The sequence below is a fragment of the Brachycentrus maculatus genome, unplaced genomic scaffold (genome assembly GCF_059751285.1).
Source record: "Brachycentrus maculatus isolate JH-2025_06_01 unplaced genomic scaffold, ASM5975128v1 h1tg000263l, whole genome shotgun sequence".
NCBI lineage: Eukaryota > Metazoa > Arthropoda > Insecta > Trichoptera > Brachycentridae > Brachycentrus > Brachycentrus maculatus.
The window spans coordinates 1,835,967-1,863,279 of record NW_028281014.1 but is presented as its reverse complement, the minus strand read 5'-3'; the positions used below and the strand labels follow the sequence as shown (position 1 = coordinate 1,863,279).

At 33.3% G+C, this 27,313-nt stretch overlaps 2 protein-coding genes and 1 long non-coding RNA gene across 3 annotated transcripts; 2 read left to right on the top strand and 1 right to left on the bottom strand.

Annotated features, from left to right (window-relative positions):
* Positions 1-77: 77 nt before the first annotated feature.
* LOC148305740 (uncharacterized) lies at positions 78-4,136 on the bottom strand. Its single transcript, XR_015838123.1, has 3 exons — positions 3,868-4,136; positions 1,596-2,417; positions 78-1,049 (listed from the first exon to the last, which is right to left on the bottom strand). It is a non-coding gene; the product is annotated as an uncharacterized LOC148305740 (long non-coding RNA).
* Positions 4,137-5,407: 1,271 nt separating this feature from the next.
* On the top strand, positions 5,408-8,808 carry LOC148305739 (ranBP-type and C3HC4-type zinc finger-containing protein 1-like). The gene is made up of 2 exons (XM_088266192.1): positions 5,408-5,659; positions 8,518-8,808. Exons 1-2 carry the CDS (start codon positions 5,408-5,410, stop codon positions 8,806-8,808), a joined length of 543 nt encoding a protein of 180 aa, XP_088122318.1.
* A 1,947-nt stretch (positions 8,809-10,755) lies between these two features.
* On the top strand, positions 10,756-26,076 carry LOC148305738 (uncharacterized). Its single transcript, XM_088266199.1, has 11 exons — positions 10,756-11,156; positions 12,062-12,292; positions 14,442-14,669; positions 16,647-16,835; positions 16,920-17,306; positions 17,391-17,777; positions 17,861-18,247; positions 18,332-18,718; positions 18,799-19,185; positions 22,284-22,946; positions 23,452-26,076. The coding sequence occupies exons 1-9, from the start codon at positions 10,818-10,820 to the stop codon at positions 19,183-19,185; spliced, it is 2,922 nt and encodes a 973-aa protein (XP_088122325.1). The 5' UTR covers positions 10,756-10,817; the 3' UTR covers positions 22,284-22,946; positions 23,452-26,076.
* The last annotated feature ends 1,237 nt before the right edge of the window (positions 26,077-27,313 follow it).

Sequence of the window (27,313 nt, the reverse complement as noted above, 5' to 3'; positions counted from 1 at the left end):
TAAGTAAGATTATGAATTTTTTTGAACAACCAAAATAATGTCAATTTGTAATTTATGTTTTTTTTAAATGTTCAAGTACTATCTACCCTCTGATTGCAAACGGCTATATATGGTATCAAACGTTTTGATCAATATCACTAGTCCGCTTTTGGTCGGTTGGAAGATATTGCTTTTTAACAATAAGCCCGCCAATGTACTTTTTATTTTCTGTACATGAAGTTTAAAATAAATAAATAAATAATCAGTGTGGTGGCAGCGATAGAGAATTAGTGACATATTTTATAAATCAAAACATTTTAAATCAAAATAGCCGTGAAAACTTAATAAAAATAAGTTTGCCTTGTTTGACAGAAAATAAATAAAATGAATAGTTTGAAAATCCGAGAAAGATTCATGATTCTGAGAATATTAAGTTGACATAAAGAAAAGAGTGTAATTACATTAATTATTAGATATTTTGTCCGCCTCCGTAGTGTAATGGTCAGCACGCTCGGCTACCGTTCTAGAGGTCCCGGGTTCGATTCCCAAGGGGGGTAAAATAAATAGAAGTGATTTTTTCATTGTCATATTTATTCAATATTATCCTGGACTGGTACCTGAAGCGGAGGGCTGATCACCTTTCCTTCATGTGTAAACGATCAAGATAACACTGCGTTTATATGACGCAGTGCCCTATGCACCATTGGGGTGCGGATAAGGGTTTATTATTACATACATAAAAGTAAAAGTCAACTATAAAGACAACCCTATGGTTGCCATTAATGACAGTTTTTACAATCGGGGTGGCACTTCATTCCATCCAAGCCGCAGTGACACCCTTCGGGTCCCCGGCGAGGGCCTTTGGTGACCCAACAGATCTCTGTCTCGCAATTGACACACTTCACCCAGTCACACCCCTCGTCCTTCTGGATGATGATTCCGCAAGTGGGACAAGCCATCGCCTCTCCTGTACTTTGCATATTACGAATATACTCCTCCGAATGTCTGATCGGATCCTCCAGTGTTTGCCTGTAGTGTACGCAGCTCAGTATGTTACTGTCATGAAAACCCTGTGAAAGAAGAAATATATATATTATATTATAGAAATATATATAATATATATATTATACATATTTATTAAAATATGTTTATAGCAGCCTTTACGGGGATGTTCCATTAATATAGTCCATCTACTGCTGGAGTTAAATTGTATGAAGACCACGTGCAAATTGCTTACAACTTATAAAAAAGTATGAGCAAAGAAGGTGCACGCAACTTTTGACGATGCGTGCATTCTTATGGCACATAAACAACACTGCTCAAGTGATAAAGCATGTATATCTATAAGGCCACTAATTATCCTTTTCGCCAGAATTCGTTGCATTGTATTGTTATGTTAATAGAAAAAAACTAACTAAGCATCACGCCGTTTCTCCGCAGGGGTAGGCAGAGAGAATAGAAGCCACACCACTCTGTCTTTGCAAACATTCTTCGCCTCTTCCACGTTCATGCATCTCGTCTTATATACCCGCCAATTATTTCATAGAATGTTAATGTCAATGGAAAATTTATGTTAGTAAAAAATTTATAATTAAGAAATATCACAAAGAACGTACCTTACACAACAAACAATTGGTGATATTGCAGACTAGACAAATAAATGAATTGCTGCTTCCATCAATAACATTCCATCCAATACACTCAGGAGTATTGCACTGTATCACATGATATCCAGTTTTTGTATTTAACTGTCCTTTTAGAAAATCCTCAAAAATTTCTGCACTCACAGCCTTCTGAATTTCTCTTGGTTGAATTGTTTTTTCGCATTTATACTCGGTAACTTTATATGGACATACAATTTTAGCATCGAAAGTCGTTTGAACAATCTTAGAAATAAAATTTTTACAAAAGCTGTGATGACATTCCAATTTGATCTCAAATTTAGATTTATATATTGTCTGACAATAGTTGCAGAGGAATGATTCAATATTAACTGGTTTATTCAATGTTTTGCAACTTTTATCACCATCAAACATTTTTTTGAAAATGACATCTCTAGTAATTTCTTTGATTTGTTGGTTCTGCACAATCTTGCGACACTTTTCTTCCAAAAAAACATTATCGGTTGTACATTGGACTTTTTGATCAGTATCCATTTTATCTCCAATAGCTTCTTCGACATTTTTTACTATACATTTCTTGCATATAAAATTAGAACACTCTTCTTCTAGCTTGATTCCACAATCAGTAATGAACTTGTCATGACAATTAATACAGTGATTATAAGACACTTTAGTCATGAAAAAGTTGTATGTATATAAAGCTATCTGTCTGAACAAATTAGGTTTTTGAGTGCTGAATGGATTCATTCTCCTCCAATAATTATCACTCGTAGAACTTGATGGTTCGTCGTACTGATGATCTGCATTCCCTTTTTCCTGGAAACAACAAAATGGAATGTCACACTTGTCGCTTATCTACTTATTTATAAATCAAATAGGTACATGGGGAAAAAGGGAAGACTCATCAGCAAGAATGAAGTGTGATACCAGGGACCATTCCGGCACTACAAGTCTTCGGGATATTCTTTGAATATATAGATGAAAAAGATAATTCTTTGGGTTTTATTTTCAATTCTATTATCTCTACCTACTAAAGCGGCGTGATAGTTAGACAGCATGACATAATCATATGATTTCCATACTCGTCTCTTTTGTGTTTTTCAAATTCGTGGACTTGTTCCTTTGTGCATATAACACCAGCCATTTTACTTTAAAGTTTAAGTTCAGAGCAAACATAATATAGATTTTTTCGGAGACAGTTATCAATTATGGAACACTACGAATTACACAAATAAAAGAGTTTCTGCCGATTAAAAAGCTTCTTTTCATCTCACCAATAGATGTCTCTAGTGAAGTTCTAGTGATTCAAGAATAATGTTTCAAAATTGGTTCATATATACAGAGCTTCCAAGAATTTGAGTAGTGTGGTTGTCAATAATGGGTAGAATTGGTGAATGTTACACGTGTGTAAAGTGATCACTTAAACCAGCCTATGACGTCAGCCCCGTGAATGCCCAGACTTCCATATTCTTCTTCATCTTTGATAAGATGTCAAATAATAATAATAATAATAATTATACTACGAATAAGTTTGTCGCGCAGTTCATTACTTACAAGACTAGCTAATTATATAATTATGTACTTGTAGCAGCTGTAGCATTACCATGTGGTAGAAACATTACCCACAAACGGGTAAAATGTACAAGGGTACTATTTAAATTCTGTCGTACGTAATGTATTAAAATTAGCAAAGTTTAATCACGGATTATTTTCATAGGAAAATTATTTGACATATATTTATATTCGTGAGTTATGCTATATAAACTCCATCGAGACAAGTTTAATTACTTACAAACAACCCTAGAAATAAAATAACACTATCGAATGTATTAAAATATATTATATTATTTTGAGAAATAAAAAGACTTTGTGTTTTGATCCACTCCCATTTTAATTAACCAACTAGTTTCGGCAACAACCTGTTAGGGCAACACGGCTGTCCAAACTCAAAACACAGTAAGGGACATTTTTTTGAAGTAGGTTTTTTTTGCATTTTGGACTAAGTAGAATTTACTTAGTCCAAAAATGCAAAAAAAACGTACTACAAAAAAATGTCCCTTACTGTGTTTTAAATTTGTCTTCAGGGTTTAATTTAAGTCACAAATTAAACCCTGAAGAGGGCAACAGGTTGTTGCCGAAACTAGTTAATTAATAAAAATGTGAGTGGATCAAAACACAAAGTCTTTTTATTTCTCAAAATAATATGTTAAGTTAATGCTTTCAATATTCAAAACATAAAATATATTACATCGATTTTCTCACTTACTTGATCACTTTCACCTGAGGTTTTCCGGTCCATTCTAGATTGGGTATGTTGGATCGCGGTTTATTTTTTTTTCTTTACTTATTTATTATGAGATTATATATGTAAAATAATGGTCAAGAACTCGATAACCGAACACTACTAACAATTTATTGGTTTTAATTTATGTACCATTGTAAAAACGTTTGAAGTTCATTATTGACTCAAGCACAAGAAATATAATATTCAAGCACATAAAACAAAACTACTTTTCTTTGCACGCAGCGCATTAGCAGCAAGACGAATAAGATGTCGATAACAGATTATGGGGTATATGATGACACATATACACAGATCATACCATGAATTCAGATTGGTCTGTCAGAATATTTTAGATTTTAGCTAATTCAAGAAATACCCTTTCTCCCGGGATTTTACCGCGTTAGCAAATTCGAGTCGAGTACAAGAATGCTCAAAAACAGTGTCCCGCAAACTTTTTCTTTTTCTTTTTTTAAAAATAAACTATATATTTTTCAAATGGAAAAAAACCTTCAGGTTTTAACTAAAGAGATCTGTTGCACAGTAAAAAGTTCAATAAGTGGCTTGATATTTATTTTTAATACATTGTACTATATTTTTAAACTTTAAAAACGTTCTCCTGAGAAATCAAGTTTTTTGATTTATGACGTTTTTGAAAGGAGTGAGCGATATGTTAATGTTTTCTTTTACATATGTTGCTGTTGTTAACCCAAAAAAAGAAAATTAAAAAATTTTCAATGATAAAAAGAGTTAGCATTAAAGAGATAAGATTTTAAACATGACGAACTGAATTACTTACTATCGTAAAATTTTATTTGGAAAAGATAAGAATTACCTTATTTTTGGTAATTTAGTCAGAATTTGTCATCATATTTCCATAAGTGCAATGGTTTGGGTATAAGTAGATACAATATAAGAGCGACAAACATACACATTTGTTTCATACACACACTTATTTGACTTTGGCATTCAAAAGCGTATTCAGCAAAATGTCATTTGGAAATTACTGGGTAAGTATTATTTTCAAATATTTAATTTTAATTTTAAAATCTAGATATATTCAAAATAAAGTTATTAGTGTATAGATTGAATAAAAATTGTTTATTTAATTCATTAAAAAAATCATTTTATCAATAACTCATTTTTTTTCATAACCATATATTTATTTTGAAGAACTTATTTTTTACATACAAAAACAGTGTTTTAAAAAAACAATTATGTGGAATGTTACCTGGGTTTAAACAAAATAATGTTATTTATCCAAATATTCAACGAATTATTGGCTTTTATGTTTAAAATATTAAGTTATTATTTATTTTAGCAACCTCGTGAGGAAACTATTGAGTACCCAAGATATAAATGTGAAAAATGCGACAAGCTTTATTTTGCTCGTTCTCTGATAAAACTGAAATGCGACCATTTTTTGTGTAAACCGTGCATGGAAACCATTGTCGAACAGGGTGTAGATGTTAAAATCAACGTCAGTCTGAATGGAAAGTGTCCTGCTGGCAATGAATGTGAAACCATGTGCAACGACGTGATGCTGCAAAATGAAGTCAAGGAGATAGTCAATAGCATTATACTGAAGAAAATATCGGGATTATTTAACTCTAAGGACAAAGCTGCGGACTTTGAAAATCAAATGGGGAATTTGAGTATAAAAGAAGGCACGATGGAGTGCAATGCTCCAAATTGCAATGGATCAGGAATCGTCTACAGATTCAGAAAATCTTTCGTTTGTCTCGAATGCAAAATGTCAAATTGCTTGTCTTGCAAGGTATGTAAAAATAATTTCAAACAGACAAAATAATAATTATAAATAAAATCTTAAGAAAATATATAAAGCACGTCCGATTTCACGAAGGAAAAACCTAGGTGTAAAGTTTTATATATTGATTTTTTGGTAGTTTTTACGAGTAGAAACAGCTTGGAAGGGATTTCATACGGAAGTTAACGTTTTTACTACATAGTATCGTATTAACTACTAAAAAGTAAATTTCCGTATGTAACCGACGCACAGTGCGTTATTTTGGCAATCTAGGGGTACTTTATTATTACGCTTAAAATATACCGGTTTTAGTAGGTTTTTGGATACTATCACTTATAAAATACACGATTGAGTGAACATTTTGTATTTATCTTATAGTATTTCTAGAAAGATATGATAAAATGGGTATCAAAACAACTTTCATGCTTTATGAAAAGAGGTCACAGTTAAATGTGTTTGTATTACACTTAAATGTTTTGGCAGATATTAATATTATTTTAATATTTGTTGTAGATGCATATATGCATAAAACGTCATCACCAATGTTTGTAAAAGAAAGGTATATATTCGTATATGAGGCCAGGAATAATTTGAAAATGGAGAATATTCAAGTTATGTTTTATTCAGAATCACTATTATTTAAATATTCTTCTGATTCATTAAACTCATATTTTAAGTTCTGTTTGAATAGATAAACATGATCACATGGCATCGGATACTTTACCGTCTATCATACAAAATCATCGTAAGCTTCACGTGCATTCACAAGTATTTTTGTTGGAGAAAGTGTCGTAATTTCATCCAAATTTTTTTCTTTCATCAACTTCTGTAGTCATTGTGTTCACCGTTTCTTTAATAAAAACCAATTAAATGGGGTGCCAACATCTAGTCGACAATGGTGCACGATTTTGCCAAATATATTTTTTGTTGTGTTTAACAGTTCCACTATAAGTATACATATTTGTATTGACATCATAGTAATACTAAACAATTTTTTGTCTGTATGATGGTCTTCTGAAAATTTTGTCGGTACCTATTTTGTCGGCACCATGACAGACCCACTTTAGAATTTTATTTTAACTAATGTTTTTCGAGTAACAAAGAGTTTCAAGCACTTCTTCTTGAACCTTGGATAATCGCGCCCCAGTATGATCGTTAAGTGACTAAAGCGGAATTTCAGCTGAAATTTCGTTGATGGTGATTGCTGGAGAATTTCACAGATTCTTTCGCTTAGTAAGGTGGATATTGTTTCCTATTTATATCTATCATTTGTTGCCTTATGATATCATACTAATGGGTTTTTAGATTATTTTATAGGTAGTGCTTAATCCGCAGATAATTCGGCTTATTTTTTATTGAAATATTTTTTTATTGTTAGGAAGGCAGAAGATAACTCTCTGATGAAGGCGGCAGAATCTCTTTTTCCAGTTTTTCTCAGTTTGATTACTGTGGCCAAGGACAACTCTTGTTGGGTTGTTAATTTAACATGATTTTGTATTTTTCGTTTTTTGACCTTCGATGCACATGATTCAAAAACCTTTCAAGGCCTACAAGGCTTACAAATTGAGCTATTTTTCAAAGTACTTGATAGAACTTGAGTAAAAATATTAGAAAACATAAGATTTCCTTGAATAATCTATAAAGAATTTGAACTCAAGAATTGTTTTCGAGATCCACCCGATTTATTCCACTTTTGCCCAATTTTTTGACAAACACTTCTGATTTTTGTTTTAAAACTAGTCAAAATCTTAAATAACACTGAAAGCATATTAAATTGCTCCAAAATATTTGCAATTATGGCTTCAACTCTCACGCGTTTCGAATCTACGACCCATATGTCAAAAATAGCCTGACGAGAAATTTACGTAGTCATTCTGAAATTCAGAAAAAAATGTATGGGTATGGCAAATTAAGCAAAAAGTTATTATATGTGCTAATAAGAATATAAGTTAAGCTTTTATAAAAATACTGTCATAGTACGGTATTTTAGGGTATGGCATACTAAAAGCCTAGTTATAATTGGAATAAACCAATTATAATTTATATTTACGAGCTATAAGTTCAACAGGACTTTGCAGGCTAATGAAATAATATTTACTCAAATAAAAACAAGCACAGTATACCTTGATAAATTAGTACTATAAAAATATAAACAAATATTTCACATACATAACACAAATTTATAATATGATGACTCAAGCGACTGATGCGCATTCGTTTAAAACCGCTCACCCCCAACGGCGCGCTGAAGCTCGGGTTTCCGATACGATTATGTATTTTTCGGAATGACTTAATTTAAAAATAATTAAACAGTTTTGTAAAATGGTTTGTTTTCTATTGGAATAAAATAATTTTTTCAAAATATAAGCCATCGAAAAAAATAATAAAGTTCCGCTAGATTGCCAATATAACGCACCGTGCGACGCCCTGGTTATAAATTATATATTATAACACACACAAAATAAATAATTTAAGAAAAAAACTATTATAGCATTCATAAGTATAAATAATAAACAATGTCGGGTTGTGGTCCCGGGGTTAGTGTCGCGGAATCTTGAGTCAGAGTTTCGAACCCACTCTACCACAATTTGATACCTATTTCTAATAATGAGCCGCTTAGGCTCACAGAAATAGTATGAAATTGAAGTATTTTTGTAAATAATAAAAACACATATACTTATTTCATAAAAAAAGGTTAAGTCACTCTCCAAGCACAATAGCTTAGTCTCTTTTTTTGGAGAGGAACAGCGTAACTAGCATTAAGATATGTTAAAAATAGAAACGTCTGGCAAATGACTTAAAATATTATTTTTGTAATTTATTGAAACTGTATTAAACAAACAAAAAAATGTCAAATCGCATTACAGGGACTTCACGATGGCAACATCTTAACTTGCTTAGAATACCAGCATACACTGGAAGATCCCGATAAGTACACGGAGGACTTGATCGAGAGCATGATAGAAGTGACCGGAGAGGCAATGCCTTGTCCCTCGTGCGGGATCGTCATCCAGAAGGACGAAGGGTGTGACTACGTGAAGTGCTCCAAGTGCGAGGCGGAGATCTGCTGGGTCACCAGGGGCTTCCGCTGGGGGCCCGATGGCTGCGGATGTGAAGAGTATAAAAAATGTCATCCCGATTGCAAAAACTGTCATTAAGGCCATACACAAGGCCAATTAATTTAGCTTCCGGCAATGCATACAACCGGACGCCGGGTCACACCCATTTTTTTAATGCATTTTTTTTTGTTTTTTAGAATATGGATTGAATAAATATTTTTATATTTTTTTTTTTCAAAATCACTTATTTCGCAGATAAACTTATTTATTCAATAGGTAAACGGTGTTTTAAAAAAAATCAAATGTTACCTGGGTTTAAAGAAAATTAAGTTGCTATTTAACGAATACTAGGCCTTATATTACCCGTTTACCGAATATTCACGATGCAGTCTAACTATTACGATTACTTCACGTTTATTTTTACAGTGGAATTGAAAGTATTAATTATTAATATATAAGTATGTACGTAGCTTTTGATAATGATATTGTATCGGAAATCGACTCCCAAAATCGTAAATACGGGAACGTTTTAGTATTTAGTAAATATGTCACAAACCATTTTTCATCGTTGCATATATACTTACTTGGTTTCGGCTTTTCTTAAATAAATGTAGGTGGCAATTTTTATATGTATTTTTTATCTCAACCTCAAAAGGATTTTTTTTAAATTTTATTATGGTAAATAGGTACCTATACTAGTTAGTTAAAACATAAGTTGTAATATAAACTGTTTACACAATATCTAGACAAGTAATATCCACTTATGTTATTATGTCCTACCTATTTTACATTTCACATTAATTTGATTTCTACAACCTGTATTTTTTTAAGTTGTTAAATTGGTAAGTATTTAAGTGATTATTATAATTTATTTGTACTGCTTTTTTGAAATATATTAATCTTTCTACAAATATTTTCTATTATTTTCTAATTTATATTTACTAGATACATATACTACTTTCCCATGTTGCGTAATTTGTTAAAATTTAATATGGCCGATAATAAATAAACATACACAAATATGGGATATAGAACTTTTATTTTTTATTGAACTTTTTACTGTGCAACAGATCTTTTTAGGTAAAACTTGAATGTTTTTTCTCCATTTGAAAAATATTTAGAATATTAAAAAAAAAAAAACAATACCAATTTCTTCAAAATGCAAAAACAACACTTTCTGCCCTGTAGCGGGTTAATATTAAGATTAAAATATGCCGCTTTCACTGATATGTCGTACATTTTTTAGGCATTCCGAAAACACGCACAACTGAAAATTGACGATTTTTGATATATAACGTTGTTGAAAGGAGTGAGCGATATGTGCCACATGACCTGCCCAGCTTGGTTTTGTCCCTTATCCAAACATTTTTTTATTCAAAATATCTCTTAAGATATATTCTATCGATAACGATTTATTTAATAGACGTTTAATACCGCCTATAAATTAATGTCGATTAAGATATATTTTATCGATTTATTTAATAGACGTTTAATACTGCCTTAATTGATAAGATACGGTATCGGTTGAATTCGTCTCCAGTTCGCAAAAATACATATCAGTGATTGTAAATAAGAATTATAGATAAAATTAATAAAAGCGTTTGGAATCACAAGGTAAAGTTAGTAGTCTCTAAGTGGGGAGGCTCCGTGATTTACAGCTTCATAAATTTTGACCAAACAATTTTGTTTACGAGAATGATAAACAGTGGGTCTTAAGAGTGAACCAGATATCCTGGAAATGCAGTAAAAACCATAAAGACAATTGAATCAGCAAAGAGTAACGATTCGTGCTCTGTGACTCTAAATATTAAAAAAAAAAAATCCAGGAAATTACAACAAATAAAAACGGTATATTTGTAACACAGATATTCGTACCGCGACGGGGCTCTGTCAGGACTCAATACACAGTTTCTTATCTATCATAAATCAACAAAAATTGTGCTTCGATATCCGTTTAGGTGTGTAGATATTTATTGCATTCGTGAGCTATAATAATCGTTCAATAAGCAAATTTAACTAGAAACGCGTTTCAATATTCCGATGTGTCTGTGGAGATATTTATACAATTGTTAGATTGTCTTAATATCATTTGATTAAGTTGCAACAATATGGAGGGAAATTTAAGGTGTGGATTCTGTGCTAATATATGTCTGCCTCAAGATGGAGTTAAACTTACGGAATGCCGACATTTTCTCTGCAAAGAATGCCTGACAAGTATGGTAGAATCGGCCACCGATGTTGAAATACAATGTCCTATTGATGATGTTACCAGATGCCAGAAACACATTCAGCACAAGGATATAAAAGCAGGTGTTACTGCGGAGGTTTACAAAGTATTTTACGATAAAACAATAGCAACATTTGAACAATTTTGTCAATGTGTAGAAAGATTTGAAATAGGAAATGATTCTGGAGTCTGCTATATATGCGATAAACCAACATTGGAGGTAAGTAACAAACAACCTTATTTTAGTTTTTTTCATTTTTTTACCCTTTTTCATTAATGGATAACTCATATTCTTATATTTTTTATAGTTAATTATTGTTAGCAATAGTTCGCATTTCCTTAAAACCGTACATGCAGAACACTATGTATTTCGTTACGATAGTTTACCAAATTTCAAATAAACAACACAAAGCAATCTTGCAAGGAGAGCCCGCAACGGTGATAAGACAGATCGCCTGGAATAATTGACACCGACTGGACTGCTTCAGTATTTCTGATTCCCACACGATAAAGTAGAATTATAGAGCCTATCTCTCATTCTTCTCAACCAAGCTACCTTATTCTTTCTCTGTACCTAAAATTCTACATCGGCACCTAATTGAAATAAAATTCTAAGTAGCATAACAAATATGCAAGAAGCACTCTTGACAAGTTGGTATTAAAAAAAGACGAAGAACGTAATAGTCAAAGAGAATATGATATAAGGAATTAAATAGAGAAATGTCGGGTTTAAAAATACTCTACATGTAAATGTACTATTTTTCTAGATCGTGTTTGTTTTTACAAATATCCGAAAATCGATGTTTTCCTTCATCATTTTTATTTTCAATATTCCCTTAATGAAAACAGCATCTTAGTAAAGTAAATTATTTTAATAATACTGAGTATACAGTGTAATACTGAAATACTGAAAGACTGAGTATACAGTGTGTACGTGTGTGTGTGTAATACTGAAATGCTGCCACATCTATATACTCATAATGTCGATGTGACAGAGGTGTCCCTGAGACATTACAATTCAATAATTTTCCGTTTATTCTTCAGTGATTTAAAAAATCAATGAATTAATTTTCAAAAAAGTTAAAAACCCTATTTTTGTTGCAATAAATAATTTTATTGTTCCAGTGTGATGTCGTAGCTGGAGTCGAAGATAAAAAGGATAAGGTCGATGAGAAACAGGACAAACCCCGCACATTCAAATGTTTAAAGTGCACTAAAGAATATGATGTTGCTGAAAAGGTCAATCTGGTCGTGTGTGGTCATTCTTTCTGTATAAATTGTATAACTGAAACGATAGAAAACGCAGTCGGTGATGCAAGGTGTCCCTCTAGGGGTTGTGGAAAACCAATACGGCAGGTTTGTCATCTCACCAATAATATTATTAATTTTGAATCTTTATATTCATTTTACGTGGTTTTAGTATATCTAATACAATATACTGAGTTTTTATGACAATCGTAATGTTTTCATCACCATAGTCAATAAAATAATTAAGTATTTTTAATAGTTCATTGAATTCTTTTGATGACTTTTATAGCATTGACTCTTCTTGATTTGGTTCCAGTTTTTAGCGAATCTCGTTTACGAAAGACAACATGCATAATCTTACCAATCACACGAGTTTTTGTGGTAATCATTTTATTTTTTCTGCAACAAAAACACAATTATACCACCTAATTTAATCTTACTTTTTTTCAATGTATAAAATCAATTATTAAAACAAATTCGCTGCAAGCAACGTTTTTCATATTTTCGCATAAATTTAGATATTAAGTCGTGTTTATTATTTGTTCGGAGGAATACAACCTAGTCAAAGACGATTTGCTTCTCAATTCACGATGCATCAAGTTCTTAAGAAATATTTTATTTTGGAAATTGTGCATTAGGTACCTACCAAAAGTTCAAGGTATTAACGTTTTATGCTATTTTTCATAATCTACTGCACTAATAAATTAAAAATAATAGTATAAAACTGATTTTAAAGAATTCTGAATTAAAAACACGTCTGTTTTTGTCGTTGTGAGCTCACGATAACTTGTTCGAGGATATTGACACTGTAAAGGAAATGAAATATCATAAAAGTTGCATCTATTTCTACTGTAGAACAAATAGTGTCAGATTGTGTTCCGTGGTTAGTGTCGCGGACTCCCGAGTCAGAGTTTCTGGGTTCGAACCCACTCTACCACAATTTGATACCTATTTTTAATAAAGAGACGCTTAGGCTTACAGAAATAGTATGAAATTGAAGCATTTTTGTATATAATTAAAACACAAATATTTCCCTTTAAAAAAAAGGAATAGTTTATAAACGTGTTAAATGACTATAAATAATAAAATCCAAAATATGAATCTGGTCTTTCAAAGTCAATTTACTTTCATGAATTAAGGTGCGTCGCGTCTAACATAATAATTTGGCCAGAGACTGTACGTAGGTACTCTTCAGTTAAACCAATTTATACAAAATTGCAATTAGCTGCCTGAAAATATAATTTAACCAAATAAAAATTACTACAATTTGGTTAAAATTATTTCTATCGTAGTCTTTCATCAGTCTGTTTATTGAACTACGCAATCTACGTCAAATTAAAGATGAAAAAATATTTGACTACCGGCAATGATACGCAAATTAAAGACAAATTGCAGCTCAACGTAATCGCCAATCAAGTAGCTTACTAACAGTACTGAACGAAGGGGCCATACGCCCGGACGTTGAAGTTACGGACGCCAAAATCGTCGTGGGGGCTTTTGGTCCAAGAGCGCTAGTGCACTACAGGAATTTTACCGTCCGGCAGTGCGGTTAGCATGATAAAACGGATGATTGGCTTGTGCTTTTGGCGTGATCACGGTGCGCGTAAATTAGATCACGCTAAACTGTGGTAGTCGCTTTTTTTTTTTTAAAACCGGACTGCCGGACGGTAAAATTCTGTGTAGTGCACAAACGCTCTTAGTCTATTCGCTACTCGTTTATTTATGAAAGCCACTGAAGTTACAAAACCTATAAAAATATTCGTTTTTTTTTTTTTCCTCTCCCATCGATAATAACAATTGATAATGCAACAGGTGACAGAGTTTTCAGAGATGTCATCTTTATTTTTATCGCAAAATTTTACAGTAGGTATTATTGAAAGAATTTTTCATGTTTCAAGTTGAGTGAATGAATTGCATTGAATGAGATATTGACATGTAAAATATAGTAATTCACACGTTAAAATGAAAGCAGCAAGGAATTGCCTTTACTTGAAAGCTTTTACTTGAAAGCTTGTGAGAAACATTACTAAAAATACTGGGATTACATACTTTGGTTTTTGGACTTTTCCAACTGTACCTTTGTACTGACCTATCAAGACGTGTTCTGAACGCAACATTTTATTTTTCTTGCGTTCTTTACAAAGAAGATTATAGGAAGAGAAAAATCAATTTATCGAATATTTTCAGTAATACGCTACCTTTTTATGTTATAATGAATTAACGTGCGGGGTACCAAAATGTAAGCTTATTGTTCCAGGATAATATTGCACCCGGAGATGATAATAATAAAATCGACGAACAACAGAACAAAACTACCACATTCAAGTGTTTAAAGTGCATGATCGAGTATGAAATTGACCAAATGGTCAAGCTGGTCGTGTGTGGTCATCCTTTCTGCGTAGATTGCATAACAGAAACTATTGAAACGGCCGCGGTGGGTGAAGCGAAATGTCCCCATAGGCCTTGTGGAAAACCAATACAGGAGGTTTGTTATTTAATCTTAATATTTCCCACCATTAATGTTTCGAAAGCTATTATAAACACCATAAAAACCTGACGGCTTTGATCCCAGATTTTGTAGGTTTGGAAAATACATTCAATTGGATCAAATATCTAATATTCTTTTCGGACAAATTTTGTAGCGTTTATTCTACGAAAAAGCTAAAATGTTGTAAAATGAACGGCAGTGCCATCAAATCAAACCAAAACTTAAAACTAACAGTTAATTCATTTGTTTCAGGCAGTTTTGAAATAAAGAATGCTGCGGAAACAACAATGCAACGATTAAACGACAATAAATTGTTGGAAACAATTTTTTATTAAGGAATTCGAATTATAAGAATATGTACTTCACGAAAAAAAATTATTTACGGATATTAGTTTCAAAAACCCCTAAAAATGGTTTACAGTAAATTTGCTGGTTCGTAATGCTGTGATAAGAGCTTTATTATTAATAAATATAATTTTACAAACATATTTTTTTATTTGAAAAATTCTAGTTAATTACACAACCCCAACGTTATTTGCGATACTATTTTGAAAAAAAATCATCCACAATTTCCATTTACTAAATCCATTTTGAGGTTTTTGAAATTAACATCCTTGTTTCAAACAATATCTGGAATTATTCTTTGTTAATAATAATTCTATGAAATTACATTCATATTTGATTCCTATTTCTGATTATGGCCACAAAAATGGAATAATGTTTAAAAATTCGATTGACGTCTGGTCAAAGTGAAAAGCTTAAGTTAAGTAATACAGTATAAAGCTTTTGGCTTTAGCTGAGTGATAAATACAGTGGATGTATTTTTCATCTTTTCCCGTCCTTTTTTTCTTATTTGCAGACAAGCCTCAAAAACAAAGACTTTAAAGAATAAATTCTACATTATCTGTTTCGATTTAAGTCAATCTAGAAAACTTTCATTTATCAAGTAAAGCTCGTCATTTGATGACAATTTAATTTATTAATTTATTACAAATATTTAGTTTGCAAAATTACAATAAATAAGGAAAGCAAACTATGTGCTAAGGAGATAACACTCAACCGATTCGCTTGAATATTATAATGTATTTGTTTTATTATTTCTATGAAGCATCGCTAAAATGAGCTGACGACACACGGCATAATAAACCGAAATAACTTTACGAGCATGGTTGTCCTTTCCCGTACTGATCATACAAAAATTAATAAAAGACCCCAGTTCATACTTGTATGGAAATCGTAATACGCAGATTGCAGCAAACACCAACTCGCAGTCAACCGAGTCAAAGGCCACACACCAGTCCCAACGCGCCGTCAGGCGGCGACTGAATGCGGACATCCGATAAGCGAAAGTCGGAGCAGATCGAAGCGGATCGCTTTAGACCATAGGTTTTCGACCTTATTTTTACCACCGACCACTTTTAGATTTTTTATTGAGCGCCCCCCCCCCCCACCCCCATTTTTTTACTTACCATCTGTCGTGAATTTGAAACAGCTATTGCAACCATTATATTTAAACGTTTAATTAAACTGTAAGTACATCGTACACTGTCCCCCTGAAAGTCTCAAACTAAGGTAAGATAATAACCTCTCAAATTAAGGATAATAGAGTGCAAGAAGAAGGCAAATATCATATTATATTTATAGCACATCATAAAAATAAATAATTCTGATAACTTATGGTTATTTATAATATATTATATTTATTGAATTGTTATGCTTACTTATCCGACGAAAGCTTACTTATATTCAAAACTAGAAAGAAGCAGACGATCGCCTGTAATTTTTTTTGCCAAGAAGCTATAAACATAAACCTACCTGGCTGTGCCTGCTTCCTTACTTTGACTTCCACTTTCGTTGTAATAAGTTGATTTACGACAACAAAGACCTGGTATTTGGCTAGCTTAAGTGTTCATTTTGTACACTTTTTGTTTGAATTTGAATGTTTCAAATTCGAAGGGTTAATTTCTGTTTTAGGACAACAATGTTGCTGAAGATAAAATCGAATCCGATCCAAACGAGAAACTTGAAGGCGAAAGTGACAAGGTTAATGAAACGTTTGACGATAATTTAGCATCATCTGAGACATTTTGCCAATGTCAGGATAAATTTGAAACAGGAGACGATTCTGGATGCTGCTTTATTTGTGGGAAACCAATTTTCGAGGTAAGCAAATCAAAATAAACATTTCGATGCTTACCGCAATTTGTTCCGATTGTTTCAAAATAACAAGGTTTATTTCTGTTTTAGGACAAAAATGTTGCTGGAGACAAATTTGAATACGATTCAAACGAAAAACGAGAAGACAAATACTCCACATTTGAGTGTGGAAAATGTGAGAAAGAGTGCGACATTGCCGATGTTGTCAGGGTAAACTCGTGTGGCCATTGTTTCTGCACAGATTGTATAACGAATGTGGTAGAAAATGCCGACATTAATGTTCAAATACAATGCCCTATTGAGGATTGTCATAATTATATTCCTCAAATAGACATAAGAGCAGGCGTAATCGACGAGGATATTAAAACATTTGACGATAATTCGGCATTATCTGAGATATTTTGCAAATGTCAGGATGAATTTGAAACAGGAGACGATTCTGGATGCTGCTTTATTTGTGGGAAACCAATATGCGAGGTAAGCAAATCAAAATAAACATTTCGATGCTTACCGCAATTTGTTCCGATTGTTTCAAAATAACAAGGTTTATTTCTGTTTTAGGACAAAAATGTTGCTGGAGACAAATTTGAATACGATCCAAACGAAAAACGAGAAGACAAACACTCCACATTTGAGTGTGGAAAATGTGAGAAAGAGTGCGACATTGCCGATGTTGTCAAGGTAAACTCGTGTGGCCATTGTTTCTGCACAGATTGTATAACGAATGTGGTAGAAAATGCCGACATTAATGTTCAAATACAATGCCCTATTGAGGATTGTCATAATTATATTCCTCAAATAGACATAAGAGCAGGCGTAATCGACGAGGATATTAAAACATTTGACGATAATTCGGCATTATCTGAGATATTTTGCAAATGTCAGGATGAATTTGAAACAGGAGACGATTCTGGATGCTGTTTTATTTGTGGGAAACCAATATGCGAGGTAAGCAAATCAAAATAAACATTTCGATGCTAACCGCAATTTGTGCAAATTGTTTAAAAAAAAGAAGGTTTTTTTCTGTTTAGGACAACATTGTTGCTGGAGACATTATTGAATACGATCCAAACGAGAAACAAGAAGACATACAATCCACATTTGAGTGTGGAAAATGTGAGAAGGAGTGCGACATTGCCGATGTTGTCAAGGTAAACTCGTGTGGTCATTGTTTCTGCACAGATTGTATAACGAATGTGGTAGAAAATGCCGACATCAATGCTCAAATACAGTGCCCTATTGAGGATTGTCATAATTATATTCCTCAAATAGACATAAGAGCAGGCGTAATCGACGAGGATATTAAAACATTTGACGATAATTCGGCATTATCTGAGATATTTTGCAAATGTCAGGATGAATTTGAAACAGGAGACGATTCTGGATGCTGCTTTATTTGTGGGAAACCAATATGCGACGTAAGCAAATCAAAATATACATTTCGATGCTTACCGCAATTTGTTCTAATTGTTTCAAAATAATAAGGTTTATTTCTTTTTTAGGACAAAAATGTTGCTGGAAGCAAATTTGAATACGATCCAAACGAAAAACGAGAAGACAAATACTCCACATTTGAGTGTGGAAAATGTGAGAAAGAGTGCGACATTGCCGATGTTGTCAAGGTAAACTCGTGTGGTCATTGTTTCTGCACAGATTGTATAACGAATGTGGTAGAAAATGCCGACATCAATGTTCAAATACAGTGCCCTATTGAGGATTGTCATAATTATATTCCTCAAATAAACATAAGAGCAGGCGTAATCGACGAGGATATTAAAACATTTGACGATAATTCGACATTATCTGAGATATTTTGCAAATGTCAGGATGAATTTGAAACAGGAGACGATTCTGGGTGCTGTTTTATTTGTGGAAAACCAATATGCCAGGTAAGCAAATCAAATAAACATGCTTACCGTAATTTGTTCTAATTGTTTCAAAATTATAATAAGGTTTATTTCTTTTTTAGGACAAAAATGTTGCTGGAGGCAAATTTGAATACGATCCAAACGAAAAACGAGAAGACAAATACTCCACATTTGAGTGTGGAAAATGTGAGAACGAGTGCGACATTGCTGATATGGTCAAGGTAAACTCGTGTGGCCATTGTTTCTGCACAGATTGTATAACGAATGTGGTAGAAAATACCGACGTCGACATTCAAATGCAATGCCCTATTGAAGATTGTCAGAAATCTATTCCGCAAGTAAACATAAGAGCAGGCATAAGTGACGAAAATAATAAAACATTTGACGATAATCCAGCATCAACTGATATATTTTGTCAATGTCAGCATGGATATGAAACTGGAAACGGATCTGGAGGTTGCTATATTTGTGGGAAACCGATATGTTAGGTAAGCTAATGAAAACATCACACACTCTCTTGACTACTCTCTCCGCGGCTGCCTCTTCGAATCGAGGCTCACTTCCTTGTCTGCTTGATATTTACCATTTTTGTTTTATTTTGTTCTCCTTGCTTCTAATTGCTTGATGCCTTTCCGCTCACAGATAGGACGCTCTTATCCGAGTGACTCTCGATTTCTCCCCTTTTCAACTTCACCCATTTCGATTGTTTCCGTCATGCAATATATCGCGTATGTAATGGCCACACACATCCAACTACTTACATGCTAATAACATACTTCTACAATTTATAAATATTACATTTACATCTAAAAGAATACATATTCGTGTTTTATGGTGGGGACTGACCGGAGCCATTTCGTCGTAACGTAACACGTTACGATGCGAGCATTCGTATAGTCAGTACAGCGAGCCGAGCGCTCCACCCGTAGTCGGAGCGCTTGCCGCGAGCGACGTTACGACGAAATGCTCTGGTCAGTCCCCACCTTTACGGGATAATTTTGTAATATAAAATTATCCCTACTCTACTTTTGTAATTTTTTTCTCGGAAACCAACTATGTATTTATTTTATTATTATTTAAAAATATATATATATTTATATAGTGTCAATCAATGACTAATATTGTTTTCTTAATACATTTCGAAAAAATCCTCCAAGGAACCCCGTTAAAACACGATATTAGGAAAATCCCTTCTTGGGGATCTCCCTGAAAATATGGTAGAGTATAGAAAATCCCAATCTTTTTGTACTCTCAGCTTTCTGTTGTGTAAACTAAAACACGCTTGACAGACGCGGTGTTAAATTGATTGCCAAGAGTAAAAAGGTATAAGTCGTACACCATTCATAAAAACTCAAAAGAATAATGTCTCGCTATCTTCTTGTATCAAACTTACTTTTATGGATTAATCTGGTTTGATCTCGCGTCTGGAACATTCGACCCCCATCCGCCCTATTCGTGTCCTTCGAGTGGCAGGCTTCCGTGGGCGCTTTTCCCAAATTTCTTCACATCAAAGTAAGTTTTGGAGCGAAGCGAGCAACAAGTTTATAAAGTCACTAAAAGTCCACAAATATCTGGCTACTTGGTCCACCAATAACCTAGTAAGTAGATGCTTAATTTTTAATTACATATTATAGATTTTTTAAGGTGTTAATTTCACGTGACATTCGGTCAGTATTTAATTTTTGTATTCATACCAGGGTCATACCATTACAAAATAAAAAAAAAGGAAAAAGTCCCGTCGATCAGGAGAGTTTATTCAAATCAGGTTATCAATAAATCGCGAAATCCACAACTTAATTTCATAATGTAGGTATATCGATTTAATATTTAAATGGATAAAACTTATGTCAGATATGACTTTCGCTCTCCAAAATGTAGTAATATTTTCTCGATGTTTATTTAAAAAATATATATATTTCGAGTGTGTTCATATCTTAACTTAGACCAACAAAACTATTTTCAAAATGTTGTTGAAATCTAAACTTTTTTTTTGAGAATTTCAGTTGTGTACTATTATCCATTAAAAATTGTAGTTTCTTGTAGTTTTCTTTTCTCGTTAAATAAAATTCTGGACTATAATAATAGTGAAGGTAAATGTGCCTCACAAGACCCAGACCAACTAAATTTTATAAATTAAAAAAAAGATAAATATTTGTGTTTTTATTATTTACAGAAATATTTCAATTTTATACAATTTCTGTGAGCCTAAATGGCTCATTATTAGAAATAGGTATCAAATTGTGGTCGAGTGGGTTCAAACTGAGAAACTCTGAATCGCCAGCCAGCATTTCTTATATTCATTTTACTGTTGACGGGAATTATTGAGATTGAAATGTTAAAGTCTGGGCATTCCGCCTATTAGAATTTCGGGTTATATACTGTAACATTCATCGTTCAACCCACAATTACATAATAATATTACCCAAAACCATTTTAACACATTGTTTGCGGGAAACGCTTAAAAGCGTCTTTTACATACTGTTAGGAGAGAGCGGGAGATAATAATGGCAACCAGGGTTCGTGTTTCTTGTTCTTCTCATGCCACTGACCACCTCCTTAAACTCCACACGATCCTGGGCCATCCTGATGAGGGTTGTTGCATCCGGTATTTCAAACCACTGATGAACATTTTTGAACCATGATGTTCTTTTACGTCCCAAGCCTTGTCTGCCTTCTACCTTTCCCTCTACTAAAAGCTGTAGAAAAACATATTTTTTTCCTCGGAATATCTGGCCAAAGTATGTGGCTTTTCGTCATTTGACAGTAGTTAGCAGTTCTCTACGCATTATTTTAACCTGTTAACCGGGGATTCACTTTTTAATTATGTAGTATACAACGGGTGCGATCTCTTTAATGAGGATGTGTCAGCATGTCACGCTCGGAGGACGTATTTTCATATTTTTTAAATATTTTATTTATGCTTAAAAGAAATGAAAAGGCTATGAAATATATATATTTTGTTTATTTGTATTTTTTTATTATTATTTTATTTAAACTTCATGAACAGAAAAGAAATAAGTACATTGGCGGGCTTATTGCTAAAAAGCAATATTTTCCAACCAACCAAAAATAAACTAGTGATATTGGTCAAAATGTTTGATACCATAAGTATATAGCTTTTTGCAATAAAAGAGTAGTTAGTGCTTGAACATTAAAAAAAATATGAATTACAAATTGATGATAATGAGGAAGGCAAAGGAAAAAGAGAGTTTAAGGAAAAGAGGTAGAGGGAAAAACTAGGGGAGGAAGTTTGATGGACAGTTAGGAATCTAATAATAGTAATGTCTCAGACGTTTCTTAAATGTTATTAGGGAAGGTTCATTTTTTACAAGGAGAGGTAATTCATTCCATAGTCTGGCCGCTTATATATAAAGCACAAAAAAAAAAACAAAATTACAAACAAATACCAATAAAAAATGGAAACATCGAATTAAAAAATTATAAATGTTACTAACAATTATAAAGATTGCAAAAAAAATATTATTTAGATACACAATAAAAATATAAAAAGTTAACAATTACGGAACAAAAAATAAAAGCTCAGAAATAAATGTATGTTTTTTCATAATTTTATGTTATTTTTAAGGTTGGCAAAAAATACAAGTGCATGTGTATTCCTTAGACAGTTCAGGAAATGGATGAAATAACAGATAAGGTCCAGAGAGGTGATAATATCGAAGATGTCATAGTAAATAAGGAAAAACAAGAGGATGAAGACTCTAACGCAACAACAATTCATAATATTGATATAGAATATTATGCAAACCAACCATCTACATCATCAAGTTCTTTCAAAGGATGCTCAACAAATATAACAAAAGCATTTATGTACAATGAATTAAAGGCTCTCGATGATCTTAACATAGTGGAGAACAAATATGAATTCATATGTGACATATGCTTGGTGAAATGTCCACCCAATGGCGGGATCGTACTTTCTGAATGCATTCATTCTTTTTGTAAAGAATGTATCAAATCTGTTGTACAGTTTTCACATGAACCCGAAATAATTTGCCCATATAGGGATGATGTATACAGTTGCGACAAAATAATACAGCATAGCGAAATCAAGGAAATTGTGGGTTATGAAATATACGCTCAGTTTCTTGAGAGATCATTGTTATTCGCGAGCAATCTACCAAACATGATGCGGTGTCTAAGCCCGGATTGTACTGGCTTATTTGATATTGAACATGTAGATTCCTTTACCTGCGCCCTCTGCAACCAAACCAATTGTGTCTTATGTAAGGTATGTATGTGTTTTATTTCTTCCATATTTTGGCAGCTTCAACAGCACAGTGAATATACACCCGCTATGTACCATGTAAGCAATTCCAGTTGTGTTTCCCAAACGGTAAAGCTTGAGAAATAGTGTATCTAAATCGAACTTTGCATTTGTGTATAATATTTCATAAATACAATTGCCAACAAATAGGTTATTTGGCGACTAGTCACTGATTCTTCAAATAAGCTAGCTAAGCCAACAGTTCGGCTGATTAGTCAGCTTAAAAATACACCGAACAATCAGTTGAACCAGTAGTCAGTACATCTCTAAAATATACCCAAAAATACATTTTTAATATACTTAGTAAAGTGAAAATTAAATATACATACTTTAAATATACTAAAAACTTAATTTTTTTTTTTTTATCATCCTTCATATAAGTCTTTATTAGAATGAATCTGTATAACAGAAGTTTTCAACTAAAATGCGCAGAAAATGTTTTACTTAACATGCTGATTTTAATTTTCAGGGCAAGCATGATCGTAAAATTTTGAGTTGCGCAGAATACGCCAAAACAAATGGAAATGCAAATGCTTATACTGAACAAGTAATAAATGATATGATATACAATACCAAAAAAGCCATGAAATGTCCTAGTTGTGGGATTGTAATAGAGAAAACTGAGGGCTGTGACGGTGTCAAATGTAGCAAGTGCCGCACCTTTATATGCTGGGCCACACGAGGACCAAGGTGGGGGCCCCGCGGGCACGGGGACACTTCGGGAGGCTGCGGTTGCCAAACAAAAAAAAAATGTCATCCAAATTGCAAGAACTGTCATTGAATCCATGTTGTGTATACATATTTATGTTTTTGCAGCTAAAAATATTAAATGCAAATGTATAACTTTTTAGCGCGCTGCCAAACTTTGGTACACTTAACATAGATAAACTTATTTGTTGTATGTTTTACCTTGGAACAACGTCATCATACTGTTTCAAAATCACTCTTGTATTTAAAATGGTAATCAGAACAATTCTACAGACAAGTTTGTTAAGATATAAGTCCACATTTTAGATAAACTGAGTAAGCAATGAATTATCCCCTTCAAAGAAGGCTACAGAGTTCAATATAGCTATGCCAATTTTTAACCCAATCCTCCATACACTTCTCATAGGCGCCTTCAGCGAATATTGTTTTTTCGGTTTCGGCTAATCATCATTGTGCCATTTCGATGATCGACGACTTGTTTGCTTGTCATACTCGTAGACCCATGTTTTGTCTCCAGTTATGGTGCGTTTCATGAAGTTTGGATCACTATCGGCCCTGAAAACCATGTAATGCGCAACCTGTTTCCGATGCTCTTTTTGAAGAACATTGAGCTCTTTAAAACCAGTCTTGGAGCGACTTCGTTTTATGCTCAAAATACCATGAGCTGACATTGTTGATATGTCACACTTTTGAGCCAACTCTCTTGTGGCGATTTTTAAATGTTTTGATTTTGTCAATGTCATCAGCTGTCGTAGAGGTCGATGGCTGACCGGAGCAAGGCAAATCTTCAATTTCACAGTCCACTTGGAACTCGATATACCACTCGTAAGTCTGTGTTTTGGACATACGTGAATCGCCTAAGGCCTTATTTAATATTTGCAATGAATCTGAACACGAAATTTCATTTGTGACACAAATGTGTTCTACTATTTTTTAATTCACCGAACACACTTAAAGTCGTCGATTACTAACAGCTGCTGCAAACACACTTGAGTGACAGACTTTAAACAGACTTGGTAATTCAGGAAGGTACTACCAATCCGAAGACAAAAAAATTCAGATCCCTTTAATTCGGTTCATTTAAATCCATATTTCTGAATACTTCTTGTACTTAGTGTATATCTAGAAAAAAGTTTAAAGAGTTCTGGAGTTTCCAATCTTTGTTAAGTCATCTCGATAGTTAAAATATGTATTGGATAATAAAAAAAAAAGTTTTTTTAGACAAAGACTTTTCTTTAATCTTTTACCATAAACTTTACTTCCAAATGATGCATTTATAAAATTAGATTTAAAAAAATACAAAAATTAGATTACTGTGAATCCAATTTGGTGTACTACATACCGAAAAAGACTTGGCACGATCAGATCAATCAGAACCTAAAATCTGGCGGTGTCAAAAGTCTGCATAATCGGAGGGCGTGTATGACTAGATGTATGGATGTGAAGGAGGCGAGGAGTGTATGTCAGGACAGAAGAGTGTGGCGTTCCATCCTTTCTGCCTACCCCTGCGGGGAAACGGTGTGATGGTAGTTGTAGTAGTACTATAATTGTAATATATATTAATCGTTCGTAGTTCAAAGTTTAAGAAGTGTCTATGATAATAGTGTGTTGCGATACCGCTTACCCTTTTTACAAACTTTTACACGCCTGATAAGTAAATGTCAACGGTATGACAATACCTAAAGCCTCCAACCTATCGTCTATGTTCCACTGATAAAATATAAAAAAATTGAAAAAAAAAAAACGGCTCCTACACCCTTTTCAACCTGCAATATCCCAAAGATACAACTTTAAAATTTAGACTTAGCTTTACATACGGTGTTTGAAAATGATGCGGAATGCATGCATGAAAAACATGTGTCACGATAAATTTGAAAAAATAGTGGTATTTACCAAGTAAAAATTAGATTAAAAATGTTTTAATATTAAAATTAAGATGGGCATGCCCCATGCCCGGGGGCATGCCCATCATGCCGGGCGGCAGGCCGCCCATCATGCCCCTCATCTGGGGCGGCGCCGTCACCTGCCCGCCGGAGTCATGTGCTGCTGCGAGGGCCCGTGAGGCCGGCGGGCGCGCCGCGCCTAAAATATTACCTAAAAATGCACTTTACAAACTAAAAACATCGAAGGACTTGGAAACTTTACACATAATTATATTATACAGACACATTTCTCGCTTCATCTCAAATTTGTATGTATACCCTGAAAAACTTACATGTAAAATAATAAACCTAAGAAGTATTTTAATATCTTTGTTAAGTCTTATTTTAAGAGTGATTGTCTAGATTTAACAGTGTGTTTACATATTTAACATGTTGACTCTATTTTTTAGTATTTGCTGATATGATGTGGATGTTCATTTAAGTATGTTTAAATAAAATGTATCTTTTTTTCAATGCATATTTTTTTATCAATAATAAATTAAAAAATTTAATAGACATGACAGTTTTTTCTTCATCACTATTCTTCACTTGATTAATAGGCGAGTCATCTTGACACTATGCCGTCGTCCGCATATCTGATCGGCATTCTCGTTTTCTCAGGAGATCATAAATTGGCAAATTTTGCTAACATTATCTACAACATTTTGAGTGTGTCCAAATACTTGTTCACAAAATCTGGATTATCTCCAATTACAGGAGTTATTTTCATATTATTTTTTGACATCTCATCAAAGATGAAGAAGAATATGGAAGTCTGGGCATTTACGGGGCTTACGACCGTCATAGGCTGGTTTAAGTGATCACTTTACACACATGTAACATTCACCAATTCTACCCATTATTGACAACCACACTACTCAAATTCTTGGAAGTTCTATATATATGAACCAATTTAGAAACCTTGTTCATGAATCACTAGAACTTCACTAGAGACATCTATTGGTATAATATAAGAGTTTCTGCTTAATAAAAAGCTTCTTTACATCTCACCAATAGATGTCTCTAGTGAAGTTCTAGTGATTCATGAACAAGGTTTCTAAATTGGTTCATATATATAGAACTTCCAAGAATTTGAGTAGTGTGGTTGTCAATAATGGGTAGAATTGGTGAATGTTACATGTGTGTAAAGTGATCACTTAAACCAGCCTATGACGGTCGTAAGCCCCGTAAATGCCCAGACTTCCATATTCTTCTTCATCTTTGATGAGATGTCAAAAAATAACATCATTATCATTTGACATGGGTTATCTCAAACCTGGCCCCCTATTTTAATGAACTTTCAAGGATATTATCATATGACATTGGATGTATCACCGTCATCTCGATAGTTATAATATGTATATGTTTGGAAAATAATATTTTCATTGCTGCATTCTCCCACTCCGCCTTCCTATGAGATTTTAAATTGTCATAGAAGAAATCACACGTACTCGGATTTGGAGAATGTGGAGGCCAGGGCACATTCCATACCAGGAAATTAGAGGAGTGGGGAAGGTACGCCACGCCGAAGCAAGTTTATAGATATTCTTGCAGAATGGGCTGTTGCACCATCTTGTTAGAAACAAATTTCCATAGTGTTTAGCCTTCTCCTACACAACTTAGAAAAAAAAACAGTAAAATGCTTGGTATTCATGGGCATGACGACAGTCGATGTTGGGATTCATTTAAAAATATATTAAA